Source organism: Rhinolophus sinicus, linkage group LG02 (assembly GCF_036562045.2).
Source record: "Rhinolophus sinicus isolate RSC01 linkage group LG02, ASM3656204v1, whole genome shotgun sequence".
NCBI classification, from domain to species: domain Eukaryota; kingdom Metazoa; phylum Chordata; class Mammalia; order Chiroptera; family Rhinolophidae; genus Rhinolophus; species Rhinolophus sinicus.
In genome coordinates, this window is record NC_133752.1 from 198,382,600 (window position 1) to 198,403,099 (window position 20,500).

Consider the following 20,500-nt stretch of genomic DNA (forward strand, 5'->3'; position numbering starts at 1 on the left):
TTAAATACAAGATTATCTGGCTTCTATTTGTAAATAAAATCAGCTGTACAATGAAATCAATGCTGGCTTTTCATTTTTCACCTGAGATTTGTTGTCTGATGGCATGGTTCCTTGACAGGGACGATGCGTGTCAGGCCTATTGCTTTTCTGGAGCGTGTGTTTCCAACACTCAGCGGTCAGTGGCAGCTGTCCATCTCTCCACATGTGGTTATGATCGATTCCACGTGATCCTGACACGAGCAGCCAATGCGGGACCCCAGTCACCACCATCGGGGACTCAGGGGGACCTGCTGGGATCCCTGAGGTCAGGCCATCCCCGGTGACCCCACACGAACTCCTCGGGGGGCTTGTTAGTGTATGCAAGTACTACTGCCATTTTTAGTTTGGGCAATGCGAGGATAGGAGCTGATTTACAATCAAGAGGAAAAATGGATCAGGACGGCAGCTTCCTTAGCACCTGACGCGTCTGTCCCCGACTGTTGGCTGCTCCGAGTCTTAGCTCACGTCCCTGCTCCTGTTCCCACCCCTCTCCTCTGCGTCCTCCCTACAGCTGCGAGATCTGTCTTCCCTAAGCAGCCTTTCCCTCGCCTGCCTCCCTGCCCTGCTTGGACACCACTGAAAACCTCATGTTTGGTTTTGTTAAGTGTGCACTGTCAGGCTGGCCGTCTTCGGCCCTCCCCCGCGTTTTAGGGAGGTCAGGGTTATTCATCACAGTGCGCTGACCGCCGTGCCTTCGCAGAGAGGCTCCGGAAGTCAGAGTTGCTGGGCCGCGGCTGCAGCGGCTCTCCTCCTGAGGACTGATGGGACTTCTCGTGACTGGGGCGGGGGGTCCCGTGCTGGGGAGCCCTCCTAACTTGGTCCTTTTTGAGAAAACGCCTGTCAATACCCAACTTAGATCAACTAGTTTGCCTCTTAGTACTTCTTTCAGGTACAAACGATGTTTCCTGAAAAATGGACCCAGTTCAGCTCACAGGTCAAACAGATACGCCAAGAGCTTTTTCTTGACGAAGCCACCGTTTGGGTACACGTCTCACGTGCTTGATGTGTGCTTCCCATTTTGCCGCACAGACCATTGGAAAGCCGTTTACTCAAGAGTCGAGATTTATTGCAACATCAGTCATAAGGTGGGAGCGTTTCCTGCATCGCCAAGGGCATCCAATGAAATGCCTGTTGTTTGAAGCTTGAATACCTGTTACGAAGGACAAAGTTTGGTGGGGGACGTCTTCCAAATACTCACGCCAACGTACCAGCGTGTTGACTCACCACCCCTTTTGTCCCATCAGGGCAAGTGTCAGCACAGGGACAGAGGTCAACAACATCTTGGCATTATTCTGGAAGTGTTTGCTGTCACAGACCGCTTGGAAGGGTCTCAGGGACCCAGAAGTTGGCTGACCACCCGCTGCCCTAGACGGGTGGTCACAGCACAGCCCCCGAAGATGAGCTCACGGTGGACAAAGCACAAGCAGAGGCCAGCGCGCCAGGAAGCAGTAGCCGCTGGTGCCATGTCTGGGGAGCCGTGGCCCAGGGACTTGGGATCCTAGGAGACGGATGCGAAAGGAACGAAAAAGGGCTTAAGGAGAAAGGAAGGGTTTGAAATGAAGACCAATACTCTGACAAAAGGAACCAAACAGAGAACTTCTAGCAACCAAAATTGCAGTCGTTGAAATTTAAAATTCATTAGACACAGCAGAAGAGAGAATTAGTTAAAATAGAATGAGAAAATTACTGAGTAGGCAGCAGACAGAGATAATAAAGTATGAAAGTTAGGTTAGAACATGAGAGATTGAAAGCCAGGTCCAGGAAGAAAAAATACAGTGGGGAAAGCCACTACTTATAAAGTTGGTGGCCCAGAACTGATGAAAGACATTGTTACTTACATTCAATAAACAAAACAAGTCTCAGGAAAGAGGGATGAACATATCCCACAGAGAGAGATGAGAGTGAAACCACGAAATAGAAGAGAAAATCTCATCGGAAAGGCCAGTGACCTACAACTGAAACATTTAGATGGACAATTAGATGGAAAACAGACTGCAACGGAAGTAACAGAGTCCAGAATAAAATGGACAATGTTTGGTGCTTGAAGAAAAATAGCTGTCAAGCCAGACTGGATTTAAAAACAGAACCCAGCTGTGTGCTACTACTTATAAGACTCACCTAAAACACAAAACTACAAAGAAGTACAAAGGAAAAACGCAACAAATAAATATAACTAAAGTAGTCGTTAGGTAGTTACTGCTCTCACGTAGCTAGTAGATGAAATAGATTTCAAGGCAAAAGGCATTATTCGGGATGAAAAGTATCCTTGCCTAGTGGTGAGTAGGTACATTTGCAGGGAGGTACGTCCTGAACACACGTCTGCCCACCTGCGCTTGCCTGGGTGCACAGAAAGGTGTCTCGCGAGTGTGGGAGCGGGGAGGAGAGGGACAGCAGTCTGGTAGAGTGACTCAAAGACCTTGTCAGTGACAGGCAGGATCCTAAGTTCTTTGCATGTAGTAACTTGTGGGTGTTACCTCAGTTTCCCCACCGCACGGCCGTCCGTAAGGTCCCGCCCCCGTGTGACTGGCAGGTTGCCCAGCTGTGTTCAGACCCGTACAGTCTGGCTGCAGCTTTCCGGGCTCTCGGGATAAGAACTGCTAAAATGATGGGCTGTTTGTGCCACGGAGGCAGTAGGTTTGGGCCACCGGCCATTTCTAGAAGCCCAGTGTGAAGCGAGTATCCCGTCTCTTGCGGCCTGCACGGGCCATTTACTTATAAACACAGCCATCCCCGCAGTGACGCAGGAGCCACCCAGACCAGGGGGGCAGCTGGGATGGCTCACCCAGACCGCGTAGGGAAGAGCAAGGTGGGCGGGAGCCACTCTCTTTTGGGGGTGCTTTCGATGTAGATCACGGAAGTCCAGCTGAGCCGGTGCTGGCTGGGGGACTGTTTCTTTACGGAGGACCGTCTTGCAACACGGTGGGGGCGTTAGGGGCCCCTGAGAAGAGCTTTCGGATCCCTCCCTGGGGGTAAAGCTGGCGTCCAGTGCAGCTCCTGGCTGGGTGAGGCCTCCGGAGGAGGCTTTTAGGGGATTGTTCCGGCTCTTGCCAGCCTTCTCATTTCACTAAGAACACTAACGATGAGCTGCTACTTCTTGAATTACGGCCGCCACACTTGCCTGCCCTGAGGTCACGCTGTTACTCTTGGATGCATTACTTACCAGGACAGCCTCTGAGCGGAAAAGAACTGTTGCCTTTTATAATTAGTCACATTTCCTTTCCTTGGGGAAGAATTACTCAAGTCTGAGACTGGTTGGTGGCATGGAAGTGATGGGAATATTGGGGAAAGTGACTGTTACTTGGAACTTGTCAGAGCAGAGGCCGGAAATGAGGTGGTACAGGGACTCGGTCAGAGAAAGGCCAGGGTCCCAGGCCTGTGCCTGGGCTGGAGTGGGTGCGGTCTTCCAAATACAGCTGTTGTGAGTGAGTTAGCTAGTGAAGATGGTGCCCGCAGAGAGAAGGTGGGCAGAGCTGTCCCAGGCGAACCGAGTCTGCTCGCAGTCTTTGGAGAGGTTTATCTCCGACAGAGAACCACCAGGACAAGCCCAGAAGGTGGCTCGGGACCCTCAGAAATGAGCTCAGATGGCTGGGACCTGGGGCGCAGCCTGGGGACCTTCTTATCTACATCTAAGTTCAAGGGAAAGGGACACCAAAGGGGCCGGTCTGGTGGCAGAAGGACTGCTCACTGGTCCCCAGTTGTGCTTTTGTTACCTCGTCAAGAAGAGTTCCACCTGGAAAGACGGAAAGAACAGTGGGCAGAGCTGGCTGGTGCCTCGCCGTGGAGGGGAGGTGGCAGAACGAAGCCCCTGGTCCGTGCGGATATGTCCCTGCCTCAGATGTCAGCGGAATGACCTGCGCTGAGGACGATCTGTGACACGTGAATTGGAGCCCCAGTGGATGAAACTGAGCCCTCTCGGAAGCATTCACTGCACAATACAAAGGTGTATTACGTCCACAGACGAATTGGGCCCTGGGCTGCCTCAGAAGAGTCACCAAGAATGAGTCATTGAGCAGCAATTTAAAAATGAAAAGTGAAAATAACCCGCTTTACAATAGTTTGCATTGAAAAACGTGAACTACATGTGTTGCCTAGTGAACAGTCCCTCCTTTCAGTGACCAAGAGGTGCTGCTCTGTCAGTGTGTCGCCGTGCGCTGTCCGCCCTCCAGCTGGGGAGCCCCGGCTGCTTCCATCTGACTGCTGAGAACAGGTCTTCTTCTTAGCGTGTATTTCAGATTTTCTTGGGTCAGTACCTACAAGTGGACTCGCCGGCTCACGGTGTATTTAATTTGTATGAAAACAGCCAGGTCGCCCCCACCCTCCCAAAGTGGCGGTGCTGTTTGACACCCCCATCGACAGTATATGGGGGGCTGGCCGCCCCACATCCTCACCAACATCACATCTCCTGTCTTCTCTGTCTTCTTTATTTATGCTGGAGAGCAGTCCTTTGATAAGATACGTATTTTTTGAGAATATTTTTTCCCAAGTTTGTGGCTTGTCAATTCATTTTTTTTAACCAGTATTTTCTGATGAGCAGAAAATTTTAATTCTGATGACATCTAATTTGTCATTTCTTTTTCTTTTGTGGGGATGGTTTTCCGTGTCCTAACTAAAACCCCTTCGCTGACTGCCAGGCTGCCCAGGTATTCTCCTACGGTTTTCTTCTAGAAGCTTTGTAAGTTTTTACTTTTAAGTCTGTCATCTAAGTTGACTTAAATTTTTTCTGTATGGTGTGAGGAAGGCTGCATGGTTCATTTTTAAAATACACAGTTAAACAGAATGTTTCTGGTTAACACAGGCAGCATTCTTTGTTGACAGCAGTTTTGTTTCCAGATTCGACTGCTTTGGCGCCTTTCCTGAGACTGAAACGGTAACATTAGGTACGGTGTTAGCTGTTGGCTTTTTGTGGGTACCCCTCATTGGGGCAGTTGTTAAGGTGTGCGTGCTGCACACAGGGATTCTGTTTCTAATAAGCCCGCTGGTTTATTTTGACCGGTCTGTACGTTGGTCTGTAAGGAACGGAACAAGAGGTTGAGGACGACAGAACTCTTAGTTCTTGCTGGACGAAGAGCAGGAAGACAGATACAGATCGTAGTTTGCTGGGTCTTCTAAAAGATTGTGAATTGATATTTTGTTAAGTGCTTTCTCTTCTGTTGAGATGATCGTAGGGTTTTTCTTCCTCAGTCTGCTAGTGTAGTGATGCACGTGGGTTAATTCTTCATTGTTAAGCCTCCAGGATTCCTGAGACCAACCCCACTTTGTCACGAAATATTAACCTTTGTACCGATTTCTAGATTTTCTTTGGTAATAATGTGAGTGAAGGATTTTCACATCTTTGTTCATGAGGAAAATGTCATTCCATTTTTTTTCTTCTAATGTCTTTCTGTTTTGCAGTTAGGGAAATGGTGGCCTCATGAAGTACTTCTGTAATTTCTGAAATTGTTTGTGTAAGACTGGTATTACTTCTTAAATATTGGGTAGAACAACCGTGAAGCCATCGTGGCCTGGAACTTTTAGTGGGAAAGTTTTAACTGTAAATTGAATTTCTGCTCTGGGTGGGTGGGGCTCCAGATTTTCTTTTTCATCTCTTGTCAGTTTTTATAATTTGTGTCTTAAAGAATTTGGCCATTTTAAACAAGTTGTCTGATTTATTGACCTGTTGTTGTTTGTAATATCCCCTAATTCTTTACTGTCTGTAGGAACTATAGAGATTGAAGTGTTTCATTCCTAGTATTTGGTAATTACATTTATTGATGTTTGTTTTGAAATGGTCTGTCTTGGTGAGTGTTTCACGTGTCTGTGAACAGGATGCATGTTGTGCTTTGTTGGGGGAAGTTTCTGTAAATGTCAGCTCAATTATTCCAGTCTTCTCTGCCCTCACTGATCACTGATTTTCTTTGTACTTTTTCTACCAGCTGCTGAGTGAGGACTTTTGAAATTTCACCTGTAATGATCAATTTCTTTCTTCTCTTAGTTTTGTCAAGTTTGGCTTCACATAATTTTGAATCTCATTTATTAGCTACATACACAGGTAGGATTATTATGTTTCCTTGATGAATCTAAGTTCATTATTTGTTTATTGTTATGAAATATTCCTCATCGTTTCTGCTTATATTCCTGTCCTGGAGTCCAGTTCATCTGATACCAATATAGCCATTCCGTCTTCCTTCTGGTTAGTATTTCCTTCCTGCGTCTTTTTCTCTCTCTTTACTTTTAATCGATTGGTATCTTGTTTAAAGTACATTTCTTGCAGATAGCTTATCGTTGGATTTTGCTGTCTTTTACGTATATGTTTAGTTCACATACATCCATGTAATGTTTCTAATGTAATTATTTATATGGCTGGGGTTATGCTGCCATTTTGTTATTTTCTATTCGTTTTCTCTTTTCTTATTTCCTCCCTCTCCTACCTTCTTTTGGATTAAGTGAGTGGGTTTTTATTTTTATTTATTTATTTATTTATTTATTAACGGCTTGTTTTTTACAGCAGTTTAGGTTTATGGAAATACTGAGCAGAAGGTACAGCAGGCCTTCTCTACCTCCTCACGGACACAGTTTCCCGTTACTGACACCCTGCGTTGGTGTGGTGCTTTTGTCACAACTGATGAGCCAGTATTGACACGTTACTAACGTCCAGAGTTTACATTAGGGTTCCCGTTCTGTGGGTTGTTTCAAAAGTACAGTGACACACATCCATCATCAGTGTGACACAGAGAAGCTTCACTGCCTTAAAAATCCCCTGTCTTCTGCTTGGTCCTCCCTCCCCCTGCACCCTTGACGACCATTGGTCTTTGTACTGTCTCTGGAGTTTTGCCTTTTCCAGAAGGTCAGTTGGTTGGAACCATACAGTGTGTAGCTTTTCCAGACTGGCTTCCTTCACTCAGTGAGTATTTGTCATTGTCGTGTTTCTCCATGGGGCTTACTGGCCACCTCTCCTCTCCTTCCCTCTTTTTAGTTAGTGGTTGTTGTGCGTCTCAGCAGGCGTCTGTCACTTACTCTGACTTCCTTCCGATACTGTTACCAGTGGCTGCAGTCAGCCCTTGGCGTCCCCGTTTTCTGAGTGGTTCACCGCAGGGGCGCTGGTTGCTGTCAGGGCTGGATGGGAGCCTGCAGTCCACACCGCGTCCCATGACTGATGTCACCGCGGGAGTTGGGGAACAGGAGGGAGGTTCACACTTTGTGTGGACCCTGGGTTCTTCCAGGTGCAGTGACTCATTTACTCCCCCGGGGCCTTGTGAGGGAGCTGTTCCTCTCTCCATTTTACAGATGAGGAAACAGGAGGTGGGAGAAATGACGCCAGCAGGTCGGAGGGCGAGGAGCCGGCTCGATGTGTGCTCACAGCGCTCTTCCGTGTGAGTGCAGCCCCTGAGAGCAGCCACAGGCCTCTGTCCTTCACCTTGTCCTTCCCCCCCCTTCTCTGAGACGCTAATGAAGACATCGAGGGTGTAAGCTTAACCAGTGTCTCTAAGCTTGGAGGGACAGCTAATGTGATAGATGACATAATCAAGATTCAGAATGAGTTCAGCGGCCTGGAATGCCAGCCGAGCACCAATCAAATGAGCAAGCTAATAGGAATAAATGAGAAGCCCTACGTTCAAGTTCAGAGCCCAGCCAGGATAGGTCGTTGAAAGCACTTTGGACAGTTCGGCTTGGGTGCGTCTTCAGTGGGACGTTTGCATGATTTTGCCTGGATGGCGGCGTTGCCCTCATGACTGGCATCCTGTGTTCCACACCTCGCAGCCAGGGGCATCTTTTCAAAGTGCGAGCCTCGTCGTCGTGGTGGCCCCCGTTCCCAGGCCGTTCATGTCATTCCGTGGCTTCACTTCCCACGTGGCCTCCCGTGTCGGAATGGCCTTCTCGCCTCACCCCAGTGCCTGGCTGCCCCTCCCGCCGCGCTGGCCTGCCTTCCGCTGCGGCAGTGCCGTGCTCCCGGTGGTGGCTCCCTGCGCAGCGCTCCCTTCTCTCTGCATCTCAGCGCGGGCCTCGCCCTCAGCGCGTCGGCAGGTGGGGCCCCATTCTGTGCTGTGATGCGGCTCCCCAGACCGCAGCGAGCCCTTCCCGCATTTGCATGGCCTCATGATGTAACTTGCCCCACGGCCACACTGCTCCCTCTCTGAACAGAGCCCACTTTGTTCCTCCCCGTCTGTGTTGGGGCCCCACGACCACCGCAGGTTCGGTGACTCCAGCACTCGGCCTGTGGTCGTGCTCACGGACACGGCTCATTCCAGTGCGGGAGGCAGAGTGGGACCAGCCGGGGAGAGGCGGGGGGAGGCCAGGCACAGGCTTCCACGCATCTCCTGGTGGAGTTGCAGGACGCGGCCAGTCACGGCAACAGGTGTGAGACGTCGTCCACCAGGGAGCTTGTTAGAGACTCTGTGCCCAGGTTTTTACTGAGGCTGTTCACAGAGGTACCCTGTGTCTGGCACATTCCCAAATTCGGGGCTCTCAGAAGGAAAGCAGGAGTTTAGCATAAACCACATTGTTCTGCCGAGGCACAGTGGGAGCCGTTCTGATTAGTTAGGGAAAAGTGGGGACACTCCCCAAATCCAAGGTCCCAGGTGCCACCCAAGGGGGGACAGCCTTGCAAACAGGCCTAAGAATGACGTCTCAGGCCTGCTTTTCCAAAAGCACACCATCTCTACTGAGGACCTACTGTGTTATCTGGCTCGTAGGAGGCATTGAGTGTCTATTCACAGACGGAGGACGTGGGTCTGGCGTGCGTCCATCTGATATTGGATGGACATGTTGATTGCACAGATGGAAGTACGTGGGTCTGGTGTGTGTCCGTCTTACACTGGATGGACGCCTTGATTGCATTCGTTGCAGGAGTGGATGGAAACAGTACAGCTGTGGCGGCAGCCTGCACGCTGTATGTCCTCTGGGCTGCCAGGACCCACATGGGACACTGTGTGCAGGGCTGTGGCCCGATGGCCTGAGGGGCAGGCACCTGTGAGAGCTGAAGGAAGTGGAAGGCTTTCTGGCCACTGGTTGCTAAAAGGACTTGCTGAGTTGTTCCAGAGTCGGGTCCGGGGGAAGGTGAGGAAGGCACGTTTGGGTTCAGGGTGTGAAAGGAGTTTTCTTAGAGTGAGGCGAGCCAGGACAAGGGGCTTGTCGGGCCTTGGTGAAGAGGTGGTCTCCGGTCGCCAGGACAGCCCCTTGTCAAAGGTGTGATGGGATTCGTGGTTCCCGGGGAGCTGGGACTTTACTGTGTTTCCCCGAAAATAAGACCTAGCCAATCAGCTCTAATGCGTCTTTTGGAGCAAAAATTAATTTAAGACCCGGTCTTATATAACTATAAGACCGGGTCTTATATAATATAAGACCCGGTCTTATATTAATTTTTGCTCCAAAAGACGCATTAGAGCTGATTGTCCGGCGAGGTCTTATTTTCGGGGAAAGGGTTACTAGGTGGGTGCGGTGGGGCCCTCCAGCCAAGCCACCGGGACTTCATTTCCCACCTCGTCTCTGAAATGCCACTTCAGGAAGTTTTATTCTGCGTTTCTTCTGAAGAGCCCAAGAAGGGCTCCCTGTTACCGCTGGAGCGTGGAGGGGAATAGTAGCAAGGAAGCACCCCCTGCTGGTGGCCTTTGATTTTTGTTCTGCCAGTACGGCCTTCACCTTCTGTGAAACGGGCTTCACCTTCTGTGAAACGGGCTTCACCTTCTGTGAAACGGGCTTCACCTTCTGTGAAACGGGCTTCACCTTCTGTGAACCGTTTTCCAGAGGCCCTGTGTCCCTGAGACCCCCCTTTCGTCCTTCTGATTCATGAGTTTTGTAGACTATACCTTGTCTCAAGATACAAAATCTAATCTCAGTTTGAAAGGATATGTTTATTTCTTAGAAGGGCATAATGTTAATATCAGTATTACTGATATTTCTATAAATGTACAGCGGACGTTTTCATTGTCAGGAGTGTGTACGGGGTGTCTGGCTGGGGTGTTGGGTGGTGTCCTGAGTCCTGAGGGTAAATCAGGTTTCTCGGTCTTATGTGGGCAGAACCCCTGGTCTGACACAGGTGCTGTGCTGTGGAGCCTGCGTGCCAGGTGCCTCCCCAGGGAGGCTGTGGCCGGGGCTATGACTGCTCTTCCCCCCTCACCCCTTCTCACTCAGCCTTCTGGCCCCAGATGACCTTGGTGTGCCCTTCAGAGACTTACCAGCCCCTGAGCAGGGCCGTCCTTGGCTGGGGCTTGTTCAGCTGATCACAGTGCCACAGGCTTGCTGGGTGCTGCCCTCTGAGTCCATCTTGTCGTCTGGGTTGGAATTGCCCAAAGGTGGCCCTCTTGGTCCCCGCCTAAATCCAGAGCACCAAGGCCACACATGTCCATCTTTTGGGGCTGTTTTGAAATACAGTTTTTTTTTCTTTTCTTTTTATAGGCTTTCAGGAATCATTCTTTTCTCATTGTTTGGATTTCCAAGAGAACCCATCTTCCCTACCTGGGTTTCAAATAAATTGAGAAATGAAACAAAATAGTGGCAGATAGAGACCAAAGAATAACCTTTATTTCTTCTAAATGAGAAGCTTGAAATCCTATCTTACTGTGAGAGGCAGGTAAACTGGCTGGCTGAGTCCCAGGGATGCTCAGGCTTACCCACCCCATCGGAGCCAGCGCCGGGCTAGCAGGCCACCTTGTGTGCACCAGAGCCTTCCCGGGGAAGCAGAGTTTCTGGGGGAGCAGCCTTTCCGGGGAGCAGCCTTTCCGGGGAACAGCCTCCTGGGGAGCAGCTATTCTGGGGAGCAGCCTTCCCTGGGAGCAGCCTTCCTGGGGGTTCAAAAAGGTGGAAGGAGGTCTGAACACCCAGGCTGTTTATTCTCCCACATGTAGCAATTGATAAGTCACCTTTTGGAGTGAGTGTTCTGGGGATAAAGAAGTACAGGAGTTGCACCTGGTGGGGTTCCTCCACTTGGAAGCAGACCCCTGGTTTGGGGGGTGCTACTACCAAGCTCTTCAGCTGGTTGTGACATACCCATTAGGTCCCTGGTCAGCCAGGAGCATGGCCTTTCGTGGAGAGGACGAGGAGGGAGCCCCACAGTCCGCAGGACAGGCAGCAGCCCTTGTGAAGCCCCTGGTACTTTGCGTGTTCTCCTGGGACCCCTGGGGCAGGGTGTCACTCTGAAATTTGCCTGAATTGAACATTAATTAAGGAATCCTCAAGGCCCCTTCCCCAGGCTACAACTCACTCTCCAGTGTGTTTCTCGTCCTTAATCACATCCGGCTACAGTGTTCAGTCTGGCTCATCAGAAATTCCGCCCTGAGACTCAAAGGCGGTGTGTACACTTCCAGCAACACAGGATGCCCCAAATTTGAAGATAAGTCTCATCCTGTTACCCAATTTCCCGAGAGAAATTAAGTCGTAAGGGCTAAATCTTGTAAGTTCAAGTTCAAAACCAAAATTTCTTTTCCCCGTTAAAGTTCAAATGCATTAAAGCTCACAGTTTGTCCTCAGCTTGTGCTGTCACAGCGAGAGGGGCACCTGGATCTCTCAGGGCCCGGAGGCCCTGTCCATTCCATGCAGGTCTGTTACAGCCCTCACTTCTCGAGAGTTCAGAGTTTACCAGGACCCACAAGACTTGTCACCAAATCTGGGAGACCCGTGCCCCAGCCCCTGTGGCAGTCAGCCCCAGAGAGCCTGTTTTTGTGCCACCAAGGGTCATGGGGGCCTGGGCATCGCTCCGAGTGTGGTTGGGCCCGGAGCCCCTCTCGGTTTTACCTCACAGAGATGTGACAGTTGGGCCGCCAGAGCCTGTCACTGAATCCACTTGGGAGAAATATGCCAGCAAGAGGTTAGGACTGAGTCTGTTCATTTTCCATTTTGGCGGAGAAAAGTCTGTTGCCTTGTGGGCACTTCTGGTCTGTGCCACAGTGGCTGCCGCTCCTGCCGTAGTAGGGAAATGTCGTGTGAGTGCACGCGTACGTGTGTGCGTGTGTGTGCGCGCTCGTGCGCCCGAGCCCTTGTGTTAAACATGAGGGCATGCTGTCTGGGCCAGAGTCAGGTACTCTCACATGTGGTCCTCAGCCTTAGAGGCCAGTGAGAGCTTGCAGGTCACCTCTCAGCCGCATTGGTTTCACCTGGAAAAGCCCCCACAGATCCTGGAGCCCGTGGCGCTGGCTCCGGGCCTCCCGAGGGTGATGCCTGACCTGGGCCACGAGCTCCCTCGTCCCCCCTCCAGGTTTGGATTCTCTAAGTCCCGTGGGCATGTCCCCCCAGAGCAGCATCCCGGTGTGGTCGGCCATCCAGGAACGTTGTTCTCGAAGCATTTTCCATGTTAGGGCCAGCCCCCCACTTCCCACCTGGGCCCTGAAAGCAGGGTGAGATGGGGGTGGCTGCTCACCTGCTCCTAGTCGTGTGAGGCGTGCAGACACCTGCCGTCGTCTGTGTGACAGCAGGTGCATCCCCCACCAGTCACAAGGCCAGGAAGACTCCACTTTCAAGGTCATGCCCTTGCTTGGCCGGGCTTGAGCCACCTGGAGAGCTGTGGCTGTCTGTGGCCCACGCCTCGCCCATGAGTCGGTCACGTGTCACCCACGTGTCACTGAGGCCGGGGGCCTTGCTCCCCTTCCGGCCTCCCCAATGTTGCTCCCTGGAGACGAGCTGTCCGCCCCCAGCACTGCCCCACACGGCCCCCCCCAACTCCCGAACGCTCAGGCCACGGGCGCAGTGCCGTGTTCTCCGTTGCTGCATGTTCTCTGCTCCTCCTTCTGTTTATATTTCTTAGTGGGCCCTAGGGGCCCCCTAAAGAACACTCCCCAGACCTCCTGTGTTAGTTTCCTGTAGCTGCTGTAACAAATCAGCACGGACTTAGTGGCTTAAAACAACACACATTTATCATTTCCAGTCCTGGGGGACGGAAGTGTGGTGTGCGTCCCCTGGGGCTAAGTCCGGTGTGGGCTGGTCACCTCCTTCCTGAAGCTCCAGAGAGGGTTCATTCCCCCGCCTTGCTGGGCTCCTGCCCTTTCTCCACCTCCAAAGCCAGCAGCAGCTGCTGGTCTTTGTTACGTCGTGCCACCTGACAGGGACTCTCCTGTGTCCCTCTGCTACCTGTGAGGACCCCGGGGTGACAGTGGGCCTACAGGAATAATCCAGGGGCACCTCCGCACTTTTGTCAGTTGATCAGCAACCTTAATTCCCTTTGCCAGGTTCCAGGGATTGGGCCACGGGCATCGTGGCATTATTACTCTGCCTTCCATAATCACCAGTGTGTGTGTGTGTGGTGCTGCACGAGTCCAGCTGAAAGCCTCGCTCTGAAAAAGGCCCGAGTGCCGCTGAGACGCCTGCGGAGGATGCCCCCGGGTGGGACGAAGTGGGGCCAACTTTCCTCTCTGGCCACCCGTGCCCTCTCAGGGGATGACAGTCCTGGATGGAGGGCCACCGTACCCGAGTACCTACTGCATCTCGAACCTTCTCCCACACTCGCTGACATCGTTTCCCTGAGACCTCAGAGTGGTCCTGGAAGGCGTGTCCTTCCCGTTTTATGGGGAGGAAACAGAAGCCCCAATAGGTGGGGGTACTTGCCTGGGTCACACAGCTGCTAAGTGCTGAGCCGGCTCCAGCCCAGGTCTGTCTGACTTAAGACGGCTGCCCTCGATGCCTGTGCTGGTTCTCCCGTCTTCATTTATGAGCGTCCTCACCCGAGTTCATGGACAGGAGTCCCACGTTCACGCTTTCCCCTGCAGCGGCCCTGCCACTGGCCCTGTGCCTGCTGTGGCACCGTCAGCACCACGGAAGGTCACCATTTCGCAGGGCTGGGCTGACTGTGTGCTGCCCATGGGCAGGCCACGCAGCGACTCCCAGAAGACACTTCCCTAAACGAGCTACGCGTGTCAGTGCCTGTTTGTTCAATTTCGGTGTAAATATTATACATTAACACCTAGAAACATCCATTGGTACTCCTGAGGCGGGCGCGCTGGCCGTGACCAGCTCAGAGCCAGACCCGATGGCAGTGCTGGGGCCATGCCATGCAGCGCGACACAGCGGGCACACACCCGTCTGTGAGTTCCTGCTGTCACAGAAATGTCCCCCTGTGTCCCCACGGCCATTTCCCCTTGGAAAGTGTGTTTTATTCCTGCACATGTGATGTTCATTGTGATTTTTTTTCCTTAGGACAACTATACCTTTGCCCAACCTGGGATTCAGATGAAGGTGAAAATGCTGGAAGAGCTCGTGAGCCGGATTGATGGTAAGCCAGCGTCCGGGCAGCCCTCCCCCTGTGGGGCCGGGACGAGGCGGTGGAGGGCTCTGGGTGGCAGGGTGCGTCCTCACCCAGCCCGTGGCCTCCGTCTGAGGCTGGCTGCCGGGGCAGGAGCCGCTCCCCTGTCTCTGGTTCAGGGCACCCACTCGGGATGAGCGCCCACCGGAAGCAGGCTGCTCGTTCCTTATTAAAATGCCCAGTGAGTGTCGTAAGCTGGCGACAGCGTGGTGCTTTGTGGCTGTCCTTTGGCACCCTGTCCCCTGCCTGTGTGCATCGTTCTGCTGTCGGGGATGCTGGGTAATTTCTCCATGGAACCCAATTAATTACCAAGTCGGGAAATGGCATCTTTCATATTATAGAAAAATTAAAGTGTGTGCTCGGCCCGTTTTGGATTATGCTTTCATGGTTAAGTGGGGGCTTTGAAATACTTTTTACCTTCATCCTTAAAGTAATTCCTCCCGTGATGTGCTGAGTGTCATATTGCAGTAGCAGAGTTTAATTAAATGAAAGTGAAGATATAATGCTTGTCCATTCCAGGGTATTCTCCTGATAGTTTGTTAAATTAATGAACAGGTCATTAACGTAGTGATACGAAGCAGAAACCGGCCTAGATTTGTGACACCGGCCAGCCCGTGACGAGGTCCAGAGGTGGGAGGGCTCTTCATGAGACCCCATAGGAGTGTGGCAGGCGTGTCATTGAAGGTACAGAGCACTGGACCTTGCTTAAACTGTGGCTGTGGGGTTTGCCTTCTGCACGGCCTCTGACCCTCGCGTGTCCTGTGCCTTCCCCTGCTGTGCTGTCAGCAGTATGTGGCCTCAGGGCCAGTCTTCCCAGGAAAGGCACGTGGCCTGGGAAACACTGACTGCCATTAGCAAATGGAGTCATACAAGTTACAAACATTTGGTTCCGTGACTGAATCTGGTTTTCAACTGTGTATCTAGTGGTTATGACTCAGTTTCCACGTTATGAAGCTTTACACAGCTCTTCCAGTAATGCTTTATTCGATTCAGCCTACTTGGCTGCCCCTCAGCTTGTCTATTCAAAATGCTGTAAAAATGCTGTCTCTTGCTTGTATAGCTGCACCGATGTACGTTTATTGTTAATTTCACAGTGAGTTCTTTTCCCAATTTGTTGGATTTTTTCCCCCCTGACCAGCAGTTTCAAACTGTTCCTCAGCCTCGTTTAATCCTTTGAAATACGATTTGTGGTCGGTGTGAATCACGCTGCTTTCACAGACTCGTGTTGTCCTCTTGTGTCCTAGGAGGCAGGTTTCACATTTGTGTGGAGGTTAGGGCGTTGCAGTTCGTGCCCAACTGTTCTGGACTGTGGTTGGGAAATACTGGAGTTGCTTTTCTCCTGCGGGTTTGCAGATGATGGTGTGAAAGAGCAGCCATGCCGCAGAAGCAATGCCACCCAGGACGTCATCGCTGGGTTCTCAGGGCAGCTGTGGAACGTGTTTCTTCTACTAATGAAACCTTGAAGAACTCCTCAAAACAGGGACGCCAGGCTTTTAAAGCAGGAAAGCCTAACGCTGGACAGATTTTGGGTTCTTAGGCTGATGGGTGCTGTGATCCACTCCTTGGGAGACATGTCCGCAGGCCTCAGCCACGTGACATTCCCCCTCCCCTATTTTGTCACTCACCTCTTGGAGAAAGAATCCGTGGGCTTGGAACTTTCGCTGGGACTCTAAATATTTTATTCAGACCAGGATACACTAGGAATGTAAAAATTGCTTAAAAAACAAAACAAAAATGCAGCCTCATTTCTGCATTTTAGTGGAAGGACAGCATTTGTTGCAGACTTTTGGGCACTTTGGTGAAAACACACCTTCATGGACCTGCTGGCCAAGAAAGGTGAGGTTTTGGGGGCACGGATAGTTGGGAGAAGAGCTAGGTTGCTCTGCAGAGTAATGCTGCAGGAGTTCTGCAGTTTCAGAAGTAGTGTTGTAAGGATATGTGCCCAGAGGTTAGAAAAGAGTGGAGAGGCAGAGGAGCTCGCAGTCTTGGGGGACAGAGGAGGAACAGGGAGGTCAGGAGAGGGGCAGTGTCAGAGGCGTCTTTCTTGTGAGGAGGAATGACGAAAGAATTTCTCAAAAGCACTTTTAAGTAGTTTTCCACTTTGAGGAGCACTCTCACCGCACACCTTCGGTAAGAGTCTGTTATGTAGACTGGAAAGTGCCGTGAATAAAGAAAGAGGGTTGTGTGTGAGGGGGGCCAGTGGGAAGGGGGATGGGCAGTGGCCTGAGAGACTGTACGCTGCGTGGGGAGTAGTGACCCGTCTCGAGAGAGACCCATGCTGGCTAAGGAGAAACCCCAGGGAATCCCTGTGGTCTCCGGGGTGAAATGGCAGATGGCCGCTTGAGCCTCTTAATTTGAGATTAAAGAAAAAGGTGCCAGTGGGAGGAGCTTGCACTTCCAGTGGGAGGAGCTTGCACTTCCAGTGGGAGGAGCTTGCACTTCCAGTGGGAGGAGCTTGCACTTCCAGTGGGAGGAGCTTGCACTTCCAGTGGGAGGAGCTTGCACTTCCAGTGGTGGTGGGCTAGATAATTCCAGCCAAGTTTCCCACCGGACGCTCGTAAAACGCTGGATGAGATTTTATTTTTACAGCCAGCAAACAAACAGGAAAAAGAAAGAGAGGAGGAAAGAAAATAAATAGAAGAAAGGAAAAAGAAAACAAATTTCTTAACAGTATTGAACTGCTCACCAGAGAACAGAATCTTTCTGGCCAGATTCTAGGAGAATGCTAGAACCCTGAGACATAAGCCCAGCACTAAAAGCTGTTGTGGTACTGAGGGCATTTGCTAATTCAGAAGGAATCATCCCATAGTGAGTTGTGGTTTTAGTAGCTCGTGGACTGAATGGGTCAAACCCTAGCTCCCCCAAGATAGGGAAATGCCCACATGCTTTCTGAGGCCTGTAAGAGTGACCATGAGGCTGGAGCCGAAGTGGCTCGGCCCTCGTAGTCTTGCCGTCGATGCTTACGTCACCTGGGATGCCGGGCTTGTTTGAACGTCAGTTACATGATTTCTGTGCTAGAATGCTCAAAGTTCTTGCAAGAAACAGAACCACATCTTTTCTGGAGGAAGTTATAGAATGTAAATTGTTCTGGCCAACATATATATATATATATATGGTTATATTTCAAATAAATAACCTGTACACAAAGTTTACCACACGGTTGAGACTCCTTAAGTGAGAACATACAACAGATGACAGAAACTGGCTCATAAAACATTGAGCTTTTGTCATTCTTAGGCACATACCATAAAACTGTTATCTTTACTATGTATGAAGAAATGAAAAAAAGAGAAGCTTGACAATGTCTGCAGGGGATAGGAAACTATATGATTTTTTTGTGAGATTTGAAAAACGATCAAATGGGACTTTTGAAATTGAAAAACATGATAATCAAATTAAAAACTTCAATGGCCAACCTAACAAATTAGACACAGCTAAAGAGAAAATTAGTGAACTGGAAGAAAATAGCTATAATAAAAAATATGGAGAGAGAAGAATATAGAAAACAAGGTAAGAGATGCAGAGCGTGTGCTTCGAAAGCGTAAGAATGTTTGTTTGGAGTCACGGAAGGAAAGGAGAGCGAATGAATAAGAATCGGAAGAGCTAATGGCTGAGCTGTTTCTCAAAACGACTGAAATACACTAATGCACAGATGTAAGAAGCCAGTGAATCCTTAGGAGAATTAATAAAGATAAAACTCCATGTAAACACTTCATAGTAAATATTAAAGACAAATTTTTAAAGCAGCTGAAGGAAAACTTATTTTCTAAGAATGGCTGTCTGAGAACTGACTTCTCAACCAATGCATGAGAAGGTACCGTCACTGCGCTCAAAGAAGGTAACTGTCACCCTGGAGTCTCCTTCCAGCAACACTGTCCTTCAAGTAGGAACGTGAAATTCCAGGAGGCCAACTAAATCTGAATTGTTTCTCACTGCTCCGAGAAACAGTACAGATCAAGGAGGAGGGCAGACAGAAGCTCACACGGCCTATCCACGCGCAGCATAAGGGGGGCCGTCATCACTGTGAACTCCAAGCTCCCTGTGGGCAGATGAGCCAGCCCCCCAGTGCAGCCTGGGGGAGGCAGCTGCTCAGTGGGGAAGGGAGTTGGTTATGTGGGCAGTTGAGGAGGAATACAGCCCGGTGGTCACCCCAGAACGGTGAACCCCCACCCAGAATGCGCAAATGCTGACGGGATGTGAGGTCAGGTAGCTCAGATAACTGGGGACTTGGACAGGATTGCGGATGGATTTCCTGGATCGTGGCCGCCAGGACCTCAGCAGAAACCCATTTCTATCAGTCTCTTGCCCTATACGCGCTGAATTCTTAGGTCACATTTTTGGGGTGGTTCTTAGGTTACATTTTTGGGGTGGGTTTCCCCTAGGGATTTCTCATTCCTGCCAAATAGCATTTTATTTTGGCCTAGGAGTAGAATAAGCAGCTTTCTGTGCAAAGGAGCTTTTGCTGTGGACCCGTCAGCATCCGATAGGCCACCTCCCACCCCGCTGAGGGAAGTGACGGTTTCCTTGGGGCACCCTGGCTGCCAGTGGGAGGGGGGCTGAGGCATTGGGTCCTGGGAATCAGGGCAGGAGCTGTTGCTAATCCAGGCAAGAGAGAGCTTACGGGACAGGGGACGGGGCAGTGGCACTGAGACGTTATTTATGCAACTGGCATTAATTCGAAAGCAACCTCAGACTTTCTTTTTTCCCCCACGTTTATTTGATTCCTTATCTGTTATCAAATGGGGCATTCTCTCCCGGAGTGATTCTTCTTCAAGGCCAAGGGCTCCGACTGAGCTATAAACCAGCTGAGCTCATTGACTTTTCACGGTGCAGACGTTGTGTTGAGACTGGTCAGCCAGGATTTTGGTTTTTGTTTTGTTTTTTTGAGTGCAGTTACTCTTCTCCATTGGGTTTGATCCATTTCTGGCCGTTTTTGACTTACTGATTATTATTCTCTGTGAGGCTGGCTTAGCCCCTGACGCTTCTGGTGAGTATTTTCACGGTTATACAGAGACTGACCATCCTGCTGCTGATGGCACTTTCCTTTGCGGTGACCATGGATGACCTTTAGAGATCTGTTGTGTGTTGCTGACGTCCTGGAGCAGCCATCGTGGCCTGGCCACGCTGCCCAGGACAGTTACCTGGGTGACCCAGGCCGACCTCACAGGAGGCTCTGTTTCTGCCTTTCAGTCACTTGATCAGATTTGAGTTTTCTTCCTCTCTAGTCGGTTGTCCGCTGCAGCCACTGTCCTCCCTGTAACAACAGTTGGGCCTCCAGACTGTCAGTGTCGTGGCAGAAACGTGCAGCGTGACGGCCACCCGCCTCAGCCTGACTTAACCCCCGGGGCCGCTTGTTTTTCTTTACGTATAGCCCGAGAGCTCAGCTTCTGCTCTGGGCCCTTGTTTCTCCTTTGCCTGAAACGGTTTCTCCCCCTCCCGCTGCCTCCCAGGCTGTTAGGCGTGTTGTTTGTTTGCTCTCAGCAGCAGGAGTGCAGTGTAGGCCACTTCGGATTGAGGGCAGGGGCCGTAGGTGAGTGATAGACAGGACATCAGCCTTCAGTGCTGACAGGTGGGGACAGCGGGCACACCTGGAACGGGACAGCTCAGCCAGGGACGGCCTGTGGCTCACACACTCAGCGACCTGGTATGCCCGCCATGGATGGGCGGGTACAGGAGACCCTTCTGTAGGCTGGAGCCAAGAAGGTGCTGTTGACAGTCTCAGGAAGACGTCACTGCCACCCTGACATGGGCCCAGGGCAGCCCCAAAGCTCCTGGGTCCCTGCAGAGTTTTCTTCTGTGACATCCTTCATGGTTTGGGGCCACTGCCGCATACTTCCAAAGTGTGTCGGCTGTGTGCCAAGGCCAGTCTGTTGTGCACAGGGCACTGTTGGGGTATGGAACACGTGTCCAGCACTTCTGCGAGGCGTTTCTGCTCTGGGGGCTTGGCATTGCATATACATGAAGAAGTGACGATTTCTGGTGCCAGTGACTATCACAGAAGACCAGCTGTGCTCTGTGAGCACAGGGGACGTGCAGAGGGTCCCTCAGGAAGGTTTTCTTGCTGGACAGTTAAGTAGCTGTGAAATTCTACTTAACACAGACTGGGGGCTTACGCAGCAGACACAGACATCTATTATCTCACAGTTCTGGAGGCTGGAAGTCCAAGATCAAGGTGCTGGCCGATGGGTTTTTTGGGGGAGGGCTCTCTGCCTGGCTCGCAGATGGCCACCTTCTCGTGGTGGTGTCACGTGGCCCTTC

General features: G+C 51.0%; 1 protein-coding gene across 1 annotated transcript in view; it reads left to right on the top strand.

Moving 5' to 3' along the window:
* Positions 1–20,500, top strand: part of TBC1D22A (TBC1 domain family member 22A) — a 272,552-nt gene that overhangs the window by 151,192 nt on the left and 100,860 nt on the right. Inside the window, exon 10 of the mRNA XM_074326597.1 lies at positions 14,137–14,212. Coding sequence (XP_074182698.1) covers positions 14,137–14,212 — 76 coding nt within the window. The remainder of the gene's footprint in view (positions 1–14,136; positions 14,213–20,500) is intronic.